This window comes from Pseudorasbora parva, chromosome 25 (assembly GCF_024679245.1).
Source record: "Pseudorasbora parva isolate DD20220531a chromosome 25, ASM2467924v1, whole genome shotgun sequence".
Lineage (NCBI taxonomy): Eukaryota > Metazoa > Chordata > Actinopteri > Cypriniformes > Gobionidae > Pseudorasbora > Pseudorasbora parva.
Window position 1 is genome coordinate 22,730,150 of NC_090196.1, and position 12,478 is coordinate 22,742,627.

The following is a 12,478-nucleotide window of genomic DNA, read 5'->3' on the forward strand; positions in this document are numbered from 1 at the left end:
AAGCAATATCAGACAATGCCATCATGTAGAAATAGAGAGAGGCTCAGCCAGTAACTAAAGCAAAGAGGTCAGGTGAAATATCTGACTAAAGGCACTCTGCTAAAGCCTAAATCATCACGGCATGTGCGAACGAGACGAAACGAGACAGCTGAAGAATAATTAGAAGCGCTCACCACATTCTCTGTGCATTTTACCCTGTGAAAGGTTAAGGAATAATAAAATTGACCTTTCCGTGCTAGCGCATCTTGATAATGCTAAACTACCATGTGTAGGTAGTCTAATAACTGCTATTGAATAAAACAACACGATATAACGATTAGGGGGGCTTTGGAGTAAGAATTTTCTTATACGAGAAGTTACACAACCTAGAAACTATCAATCCGCTTATGTAATGTGTTGAGGTAATGTTCAAACATGTTAGCCTACTTTGAGCGCGACCGCGCTAAATGTTGCATGCAATAAAGCGCCAGTGAAAATCAGCCCTTTTTGTGTCTCTCTCCTCCCAGTGGTTTAGTCAGAAGGCCCTGTCATTCATCAGGGCTGTCAGTGTTGGTTTTCTCGCTCGACCTTTACAATCACCCGCCACCAAGACAGGATTCAAGAAGCAGGAAGCATTTGTCGACTATCGCTTGAAGGGTGCCACCAATTAAAACCTTACAGCGTGGAGAGGAAATTGCACCCACATGCACTTTAGTGCTAAGAAGCTGCCAGCAGATTTAACACAACTTCAGTGTTGGCAGATAAACACACAGACACTCACTGAAGTCCTTTCACAGCCGTGTTATTGTGCACTGGATGATATATTGGTTTCCTGTGAAGTGGATATTATCCAGTTGTGGGCATTTAAATAAATTACACAGTACATGCTTTCATCTTGCAGAAATAATTAGATATTATTTGCTTGTAAGAAGTTCAAAGGAACACTATAAGCATAACATAACCTTGCAGAGGTTACATAGAGCTACAATCAATACATACAATTTATTATGTAAAGAATAGGACGCACTTTACTCATTTTGAATTCCCAAATTCATTGCAAAAAATCACCACGACTGGCCTTAAACGACAGCGATATAGAATATAGATTCATTTTAGTATGTAAAGATGAGCATGCACTTTAAACTGATGCATATGAATTATTATAATCACTTCAAATCACTGCAAATTTCACCTTGAGTGGCCGATATTGTTATTATAAAAAACACATCAAAACAACACAAATTATCAAAAAATGTAATAACTGGAATATAAATGGGAAAATAATATAATAAGATATATGAACACGATCATAACAACACATAGAATATTAACTTATTTGCTGGAAAATAAAATAAAACAGCTACTTTGTGCATTAATATAGAATATGTGGCCACAGGTGTGCAATTATCGTCAGTTTTATGATAACTTCAAATGCTTGTGCAATCCTAATTCATTCATTATACATTAGATTTCATATTTTAGACGTGATGCATACCGAGATACATTCGAATGATATATTCGATTTCGAAATCATTCATTTAATTTCCAGAATTCATTATTAGTTCAGAGACACTGACTATTTTGGATAGCATTGCAGAAATTCTCAAGAAGCAGAAAAACAAGCACATACTGACCTAGAAGCATAATTTATGCACTTAAGTTAAAGTTTAGTGTTTTCCCTATTAACTTCAAAAAAACACACCGATGCCTTTTCATTACGGCAATTATTTATTAAAAGTACTGCCAAAGTATTCACTCTGAATATCTGCCACTGTTGCCACGACAACTACTTAACACGTTTGCATTGTTATAGTTAATGGAAGTGATGCATTAAGCATTAAAAAAATGGCAGGTTTGGTATAAACTGTCATAATGTGTGAGGCTTAAAATATAACTTAATATATCCTATGCTCATCAAGGAGAAAAATAAGCATAAGAAGGATTCTGGAGGGATTTAAGCTCACCCTAATATCCTGAAAGACAACAGAAGTAATATTTTCCTTCCTGAGATTTGTTGAGGAACATCTCATATTAAGGTTAGTTCACTTCTGCGTTGTCACTGTATCATTTTAAACCAGCAGTAGCAGTGCACACTAGGTTGCTCTATTCCAAAAGCCTGCCTGAGGGCAGTCAAACTTGCTGTTTCAGAAACATGGACTTTACCAGGAACTGACAGCTCTGCAAGAGCTCAGCCTTCCCATAAACATACATATAAGAGAGAAGCATCTAATACGATACCCTTCATTAAACCAATGCACAACCATTAATATTTCATAACCACATTTTTTCTCATCAAAAAGTGATATGGATGTTGCATCAAAAGCTCTTGGGTTCATAGTTTTTGCAATATAGCAACTCTCAAACTCAAATCCCTTCCTCATAAAACCAAAAGAGAAAAAGAGCAATAACTACATTTTAGTGCTTGCTCATACAAACCTCACCACCATGATGCAAAGATGACAGCCAGGGTGTTGCTATGGTGCTCTAGATGGTTTCTAGGTTGTTCTATGATTGCTAGGTCATCAAAAGAGCATGTACTTAAATCTGTATACTGAAAAATATTTTAACCTAAAAATAAATTGTTTTATTTAAAAATAAAGTCAGTAAGATTCTATTTTATTTTTGAAAGAAATTAAAGGTGTCATGAACTTATGATGTTCCCATTGTTTTTACATTCAAAAACATCATAACTAATAAGTAATAGGCTATTTTCTACACTGGTTTTGAGGCTCTGTCAGATTTTGATGGGCGTGTCACTGGAGACTTGGAAGTAAACGCCCACGGCTAGAACTGGATACGATTTGCATATTTAATGAGCTTCAACTGCGTCAGTTCACGGGAGGGACTGTTTTGAAATCGGCAACCGGAGTAATTCTCTGACAGGCCTCTCAAAGCGTATTTATCAAACACAATGATTTCTCTCTCATCCATCTGTTATTGATTTATTTTTTCATTAATTGGCCTGTCCAATTGGTGGATAAGCGCAAACCACACACACAGCGACGTGCTTATGTTTTGGTAGCCCGTCTGGAAAACACATAGCCCTGGGACGCATAGCCCTCATGGCTAGGCCTCTCACGATAACACATTTTGCTGAACGATAAATTGGCCAAGAAATTATTGCGATAAACGATAATATTGTCGTTCTGAGACCGGTAAAAATGCAGGTACACCTTTTCAAAGATCAATAAGCTTTAATTTCTAAAGACTATTTAACACTAAAAATGGAAAACATTTTAAATAACCACAATAAATGGACAAAACAACCAAAAACAATAAAAGCATGGACTCTCAGTCTGTTTAAAAAAATGCATTTAAATAAGTACCAAAAACAATAAATAAAATGGATGAAAACTACGGATGATTGTGTTTTAGGTGCATATTAGGGGCGGCGCTGTTCACAAAACCCACGGTTCGGTTCGTATCACAGTTTTAGGGTCACGGTTTTCTGTTCTGTACGGTTCTTGTTGTTTTTTTTTTTATTTTAATCCAGAAATGTACTTCAGCATATGATAAATTAATTATCCACAATTTAGGATATAGTATTTGTTTTTCGACTATCATGCAGTGTGTAAACGTTCTGCAAAGACGAAACTACGATAAATAAAGTTATTGCCTCCCAAAAGAAAGAATCAATCCTGAATCATCTAAACAAGTCCTTGGCATTTCGAATCCCACTGCGTTGGGGTTCTACGTCACAAGATAACACATTTGCGTAATGTACACCAATGATGGGCTGTCTGCTAGTGAACAACAATTTGACCCACCCTTCAACACAGGATTTCACTGACAACTGCTTCCCAAATTTTGGAGTTCACCACGGGATTCGCAAAACGCTTGCTCGTGAAAGATGTCAGTACCCAGTTTATTTGGACCAAACTTGCTCCTAAGAATCACAATATCCAAGTATGAATAATTTTAATTGCATATATTTTCTACCGGTGTTCAAAATACATAGGTTTTCGGTTTTATATTGTGTAAGAATCCGGCTAACTCACATTATTGCTGTCTATATGAAATACTTCTGCTAATCAGCTGTGGAACACTATTACCTAAAACCGTGTCTATTAATGCAGATTGTCTGTCGTTCTTACTATGAGTAATGAAAAATGACAGAGCAAGATTTATTCTACAAACTTTTGCTACATCAGTCATTAACGTTAGTTCTCAGCTAACGTATGTGCTGTTATTTTTAGAGTTTCTGCATGTGCACTGCAATAAATTAGAAATATACGCATGGGTTTGTTGATGGACACACTTGTTAATGCTGATGGTGAGGAATTACATCTGCGGCAGAAAAAATGCATGTCACAAAATGATTGCGATTGAAAGTCATCACATGTAAACACCCGATTGGTTTAGATAACATCTCATGTAAACAGTCCACTAATTTTTTCAATCTGAATGAAAAAAAAGTGTGCTTGTAAACGTGGATGGTATCGTGCAAAAATGATTACTGTCCGTCACTGACTTGAAGGAGCAGTCACGCGCAGTCCTACATCACCGGACTAAATTTGCCTAATCTTCGCAGAACTTTAGATCGCGGTGGAAACGCAGACAGTTGCAGGTCTGGGGGGAGAAAAGTTCCTGTACAAAAAGTTCCTGGTACAAATTGTTCCGGGTAATTTTGGTGGAAACGGGGCTTACGTATGATTGAGGCCAAAACTGGTACTGCAATCACTTTCAAATTACTGTAGAGCGGTGTATCCCCTCTCCCCCTCCCCACTGACTCGGGGTTGCCAGATAGGCTGCAGGATCAGCAGGAACGTTTGTAGCTGCAGCTGTGGTAACTAGAGCAGATCAGGTAACCTGGATGCAGAAACACTACTGACTTTGGGATTGGTCGATAGGTGGAGGGCGGAGCTTCAGGCCAAAACACAGCATGTCAACATCAACATCAGTTGAGGGCTGCAACAACAACTTTTAAATGACAATATCCTGACCGGACTACTGTTGTCAGTGATATAAGTGTTTGAAATGAACATGATTTATAATGTCTAGTGACATATCAGGGCCATTTTATGATTCATTGAATTAGATTTCTAACATACAGTTCCTTTAAAGTAGCACAATGGGGCACTTTAACATTACTTTACTACATTATTACAACAGCAAAACAGTAGGGTTATGATATTAGAAATAGCATCTTAACAATTGCATGTGACCACTTTTTACAGTGTGTGACAGGCTGGTCCGCAAAAATATGTCTGATTTCCTCCTTCACACAGATTTCTCGGCTATTTTATTCTCCGCCAGGCGACGGTTCTAAGTCCAATCCCTTAGAAAAGAAATAGGACAGCTCTAGTCAACAAAATGCACGGTGTGCGACCATTCATGCCCATAGCCGTTAGATGCCATATTTGAGTGGGCAATAGAAGTGAAGCTTCTGTGAACTGTCTGAAAGGAGAAAGGTAACTAAAGTATGGGTTTCATCTGGGCCAGCGAGTAAACCGCAGAGAAGAGTGGAAAGAAACAGAGCTGTGGGACTCAAAGGAGCAATAGAGTGAGACGGAGGGATAGACAGTGGCATACAGAGGCTGAAAGAGAGGGAGAGCGAAATGGGAGCGGGCTGGCCTGGATCTGCATCCGCTTGCCTTACCCCTGGTGACTTAACGGCAACACCACACAGTTGTAAAATAGGGCAAGACTGGGGCCGCCCGCATATACGCTGGTGCAGACCAGTAGAACGAATCACAGTCTAAACATCAGTGTTATAAACAAGCGAGGTGAAGCTGATGAAAAATAAATGAGAAGCAAGGCCCAGTTCTATCACAACATGTCATCTAACCTCTCCCATGAGCTGTGTTCAATCTGAGCTCATCGAGAAATCCGCACATCAATACGAGGGACAATTATTGCCCCCGGAGGACCGCCTCTGCTTTACACCGATATCAGTGCAAACAATGGCAGTATATTGTTTCTCAGATAGGTTTTCATCTTTTTATTCATCAATCCATTCAGCCGCTTACTCTCTGGGGAAAATCAATTTAGAGGCTCCATTTAATGATTCCTTCACTCCACGTACTGTCAATTACACAACAGCCCTTAACTGAAGAGCATATAATATAATAATGAAGCCATGATCAGAACTTAATGAAATGCACTTATGTGCATTCATTTGATAAACGGATGTTTGGTGTTGGGGAACTACTCTCCAAGCAGGATCAACAAAACAACCAAAAAATAGCACTAAAGTTACCTAGGGGAGAAACATTTTACAATATATTACTTTTGCATTATTGTTGTTTTTCCTTAATCTCAAATTCCTTGACACTAGTGTATTTGACTGTTATTAAACTAAAAACAATTTTTAAAATTTATTGTGAGGCTTTTTGCTAGTAAAAAAAAAACCCAATTAGGGTTTTAAAATAAATTAAGGTGACAGACTCAAACACCCTAATTTATATAACCAAGTCAACATACGGCACAAGGATTTGAATCCGCGAATCGCAATTAATTCAATTAATGAGCAATTCTAGAGCCATTTCAACCCAGCTCCCCTAAAAATGTGTGATTAACTCAGTAATATGTACACTAATTCATGTTTGCCTGAGTCTCCTTTAAAACCTAACATTAAACCGATGACTCATTCGGCTCATTCCCGAATTTTAGTCTGCGCTATTCAGTGTGTTCTTCAAGCTATAACAGTGCAGCTCCAGCGTCACACAAACGGAGGCCAATGTATGTGCATTTATTGATAGATGCAATAAAATTTGTCATGATACTAATTCAATTTTTTAAAAATCCAAAAGCAAAACATGCGAAAAGAACTATAAAAGGGAGTGGAAATGGCAAATGAGATAATGAGTGGTCCTCTGCAGCCATCTACTGTAGTGAAGTGTCCTTCATTTTGAACAAATCTTTAATATGAACAACGGGTTGTCTCAGAGAGTGATTCATTCATTTTGTGTTGACGTCGCATGCGCAAAATCCCATATGTTCTGTACAGGAAACAGAACTGATTCGTTCATCTCTTGAGTCTCGTGTTTGAGTCATTCATTCATCAAGTCCCAGCCCCATAGTCAAGGCTATGCAGTCTGTACCAGAAACAGAAAAGATTAGTTCATCTCGAGTCTTCGGTCAGAGTCTCGTTCTTTTGTCATGTGACGTGACAGCCGTGTTGGATAGAGAAATGAGTTCATTCACAACCTTCCTCTAGCCTGACAAGCCAGACCCACATCAAGATGTTTGGTCTGGAAACTCACCATTGTTCCCATCCTGCACCCAATCCGAGGGGCGGGATAAACGGTTGTCTTTCAAACTCCCTCTGCACGCGATAGGATAGCTCTACAACCAAACAGAGCAACGAAGGTGAAACAGAGCTCATTGATAGATTAAACATTCGCCGTATCCGGTCGGCAAAACTCCGAACACATCTTCCCTTTTTAAGAATGACTTCAGTGCTGTTCTTTTCTCAGAGAAAAGCTTAACTCCAAGTCTTCCAGAGTCGCGGTCAAAGCTGATTCAAAAGACCGCCGTTCACCAGTTTCTGTGTTTACTAGAAGCACGCAAACGCAACTCGGCCGTCGTCATTATGTTAAGCCCTGTCCACCGACTCTACAGGTCCTTCTCAAATAATTTGCATATGTGATAAAAGTTATGCATATGTGATAAAACATTATTTTCCATAGTGTAATGATAAAAATTTAACTTTCATATATTTTAGATTCATTGCACACCAAATGAAATATTTCAGGTCTTTTATTATTTTAATACTGATGATTTTGGCATACAGCTCATGAAAACCCAAAATTCCTATCTCAAAAAATTAGCATATCATGAAAAGGTTCTCTAAATGAGCTATTAACCTAATCATCTGAATCAACTAATTAACTCTAAACACCTGCAAAAGATTCCTGAGGCTTTTTAAAACTCCCAGCCTGGTTCATTACTCAAAACTACAATCATGGGTAGGACTGCGACCCGATCCTGTCCAGAAGGCCATCATTGACACCCTCAAGCGAGAGGGAAAGAAACAGAAAGAAATTTCTGAATGAAAAGGCTGTTCCCAGAGTGCTGTATCAAGGCACCTCAGTGGGAAGTCTGTGGGAAGGAAAAAGTGTTGCAAAAAACGCTGCACAATGAGAAGAGGTGACCGGACCCTGAGGAAGATTGTGGAGAAGGACCGATTCCAGACCTTGGGGGACCTGCGGAAGCAGTGGACTGAGTCTGGAGTAGAAACATCCAGCTGCTGGTGTTGGTCCACTGTGTTTTATCAAGGGCAGGGTCAATGCAGCTCACAGTGCCAAAACCACCGGTAAATGGTTTACTGACCATGGTATTACAGTGCTCAATTGGCCTGCCAACTCTCCTGACCTGTGAGTTAGAGAATTTGGGGGATATTGTGAAGAGAAAGTTGAGAGACCCAACACTCTGGATGAGCTTAAGGCCGCTATCGAAGCATCCTGGGCCTCCATAACACCTCAGCAGTGCCACAGGCTGATCGCCTCCATGCCACGCCGCATTGAAGCAGTCATTTCTGCAAAAGGATTCCCGACCAAGTATTGAGTGCATAACTGAACATAATTATTTGAAGGTTGACTTTTTTTGTATTAAAAAAACTTTTCTTTTATTGTTCGGATGAAATATGCTAATTTGTGATTTTATTGTTTTCAGTTAAAACAATAAAAGACCTGAAATATTTCAGCTGGTGTGCAATGAATCTAAAATATATGAAAGTTTAGTTTTTATCATTACATTATGGAAAATAATGAACTTTTATCACATATGCTAATGTTTTGAGAAGGACCTGTATACACGATGTGATTGGCCTGACCAGAGTTTGGCGCTTACAGCTCAGAAGAGTATTGAGAGTTGCTAGACGACACTCGCAGGCAGATTAGATTTGCTGCCGCTAGGGTGCGTCTAGATTTCTAGGCTAACCTTCCTCCCAAAACAAATGCGTTTTTTGTTTTTTTTATTCTGTTTTTCTGTTGTTTTTTTTAGCTAGTATGATAATGGATTTTTCCTATGAATCCTGGACACATTGGGTTGGTCAGAATGGATAGGCATTATAAAAGTTTATTGCCCTTATCTTCTGATGATTTTATAATAATAAATATTTTACAACATGGCATCCAGTCAATAATACGACTGTAATGTTGTACATGTTGCGAGACACTGAAGCGGTCATGTGACAAAAGAACGAGACTCAGACAAGAGTCAGACCCGAAGACTCGAGAGATGAACTAATCATTTCTGTTTCTGCATTCAGCCTATGGGGATTTGAATGAACGACTCGAGCGAGAAGACTCGAGAGATGAACTTATCTTTTCTGTTTCCGGTGACTGCATAGCCTTGCCTATGGGGCTGAGACTTGATGAATGAATGACTCGAAGACTCGAGAGATGAACTAATCTTTTCTGTTTCTGGATGCATGTATTAATTTACATATGAGGCTGTCACGCCATGATCACGTCATGATGACAGAACTAACGGCCCAAACCAGAAATCACGAGAGGTGTAATAATCTTTCTAAGGAACAGACGTGATTAAATGTTTAGTGACTAAAGAAAGAACGATTTGGATCAGGAGGCGAGTTGAACTAACAGACTGCATATAGCCTGAAGCAAGCTAAGCAAATAAATCATAATTTCTTTCTTTCTCAAAGTTTGTCCATGACTGCATTAGCTTATAGGTTTTTTTGTTGTTGTTGTTTGTTTTTTAAAGTACTAAATGTGTTGAAAATTTTTACATGTAACATTTTAATTTGATTCTGCTTAAATAAACGAAATGACTTGGAAAAAAAAGATTTGTTAATTTTGCTGAGATTCAAAGATCTGAGTCAGTAAAATGATCCGAACTTCCCACTACTAATCTACTGGTTACAGTGGTAATATATGTCAAAAATATTGGTTTTCCACCTGGTGACAGAAATCCTCCACTAAACCAAAGCATGGCACATTATCCATGTTATCTCCATGAACGAAAAATATAAATGTAGATCTTTTTTATTCATTTATTTTTACTGCAGAAATGTAGCGTTTAAAACATTACGTTTTGAAAAAATATATATATTATATTTTGTCAATCTAGACAATTGTAGTCATATAATGTTTGTCTATTCGTAATGAATACAAATGAATATAGCATGGTTATTTAAAAAAAAAAAAAAACACATGTTAATGTAGTAAATCAACACATATAGCTTTAAATACCATAACTAATATAAACTATGTATGCATGGAGAGCCCTATTCCATCGAACATATAAGTTACTCACCCCTGCGCAGAACACGTTTTTCGTTGTTTATCAGATCCATGATCATTTATTTTATCAATATTTTGGCTAACTTTGAAAGTTTCTTTGATCAGGTTCGAACCTTTAATACTTGATGCACTACTGTTTAGCTTGGATGGTTACTGATTTGAGATATAAGTGCGGAAAGAGGAAACTCTTTTAGCATTGATTGTTTTTCAGCCGCATGTTGGTCAAAACCATGGTCAAAAACCTCCATTAGACGTAGCCCTGCGTCATTGTAATATCAATTCTGATTGGTCAGTTTAATATGCCAGGTGTCTTTGCGCGTGTCGTGTGCATGATGGTTCAACATTTGCCTGGGCTACCGAGTACAAAACAAAACAAAAAACTTAATATATTTACAATATATGCATATGAGTTATGCTCTTTAATTGATTAACTGACTATAACATTCGAACACACTTATAAGCATTCGGTATTCTGCTCAGCAGCTTCCCCTACCTCTTCTGACCACAAACAGCCATTGATTGAACCACTGAACCGAATCACTAGAACGAATGCAATTCAATCCAACATGAGGACCATTTAGAATGATCCGATGATTCACAAATATACATTTTACTTTTAACATGAGAAAAAGTCCCGTTAAGGAATTCACGATTCAGTAGAATGGACTTTCAAACGCTACATAAAAGAGAGGCCACTGAATCAGACATTCAAACGCTACACGAGGAGCGCTTATGAACCGATTCACTAGAATGAATTGATCGTTCAATTTTTTTTACGGTCTATGGTTCAAACCAAGCCTGCAGTCTCCCTCTCATTTACTGAAGCTTTCGCGCCTCGATCGCCCCCCGGTGACCGGTCCCAGTATAGCCGCCCCTCTGTGATTTCTAATGGGCGCGAGGCAAACTAAACAATAAAAAATTACACTTCAAAAAATTTCCCCCAAAGTTAGTTTATGTCACTGAAGGCAGTTATCATCACGATGATTTCATTTCAGGTGTTCGTTTTAAAAAATAAGTTTAGTTTGAGTTAGTTATTTGATGCTATAAAAACGGGGGGTGTGACGTCATGATTGACAGCTGAGACTGACGGCTTCTCTGAGTGAAGTTGTCACTGAGGCACTAACGGACTTTTTTCGACATTTTTGGGAGCAGATTAGAGCTTTAGCTTTAATTTCTACATTTCCATAACTGTTTATTTCACACCAACATAATTAATTGTTCTGCATCTGCGAGAGTGTGGGCGGGCTTTTGATATCGCGACTGTACTTCCTGCTCTACTTCCTGCGCTCTACTGCAACTCCGGTCCCGAAATCGCTACTGCGCAGACTCGGTCCCAAGATGTCCGCGCCTTGCAAGGCTGCCTGAAAGCTTCAAATATGGCAAGCGGAACCGGATGATGTCGAGTTGTCCATATTTTTATACGGTCTATGGTTCAAACGCTATTTGAGAGAAGTAATCTTTTTAAAAGGATACTCCAACGCTTTTTCATATTAAACTATGTTATTCCCTTAAAGGTGCCATCTGTAAAAAGTGAGGTAAAAATATCCAAAAAATGACCTACACGCATCAAAAGAATGAGAAGAAATAAGGGCAATGTCAAGTTATAGTGGTGCAGAGATAGCAACCAATTAGCAGTAGCTTTACTAGCCCCGGCCCGACAGGTATCGTAATACCAGTCTCGGCCATGGGAGGCGGTATGCGGGCAACATAACCACAAGCCAACCTGGCGTACTTGAACCTGATGTCAATCGTGTGGAAAGTAAGTTACAGCCCACTACTTCATTTCAGTTCATGGAAGAGAGTGGACGGATGGCCGAAGCCCTTGGCCACTTAAATGTATCTGATATGATAAAAATAGCTAGCCTAGAAATCTAGACGCACCCTAGCGGCAGCAAATTTAATTTGCCCGCAAGTGTCGTCTAGGCACTCTCAATACCATTCTGAGCTGTGTTCCTCAAAATCTGGACGGCCCAATCACATCATGTATAGAGTCGGCGGGGGGGCCATAATGACGACGGCCGAGTTGCGTTTGCGTGCTTCTAGTTAACACAGAAACTGGTGAATGGCGGCAGTCTTTCGAATCAGCTCTGACCGCGACTCTGGAAGACTTGGAGTTAAGCTTTTCTCTGAGAAAAGAACAAAGAGCGGGAAGATGTGTTCGTAGTTTAGCCAACCGGATACGGCAAATGTTTAATCAGTCAGCGAGCTCTGGTTCACCTTCGTTGCTCTGGTTGGTGTAGCGCTATCCTATCGCGTGCAGAGGGAGTTTGAAAGACAACCGTTTATCCCGC

At 39.1% G+C, this 12,478-nt stretch overlaps 1 protein-coding gene across 2 annotated transcripts in view; it reads right to left on the reverse strand.

The window, feature by feature from the left end:
- Window positions 1–12,478, reverse strand: part of shank2b (SH3 and multiple ankyrin repeat domains 2b) — a 128,924-nt gene that overhangs the window by 111,219 nt on the left and 5,227 nt on the right. The window contains exon 1 of one of the 2 annotated variants that reach the window (XM_067436153.1): window positions 10,201–10,333. The exons of the other annotated variant lie outside the window; for it this stretch is intronic. Coding sequence (XP_067292254.1) covers window positions 10,201–10,246 — 46 coding nt within the window. The 5' untranslated portion in view covers window positions 10,247–10,333. Of the gene's footprint in view, window positions 1–10,200; window positions 10,334–12,478 lie in introns of those variants that run through there. 2 annotated transcript variants of the gene reach the window in all.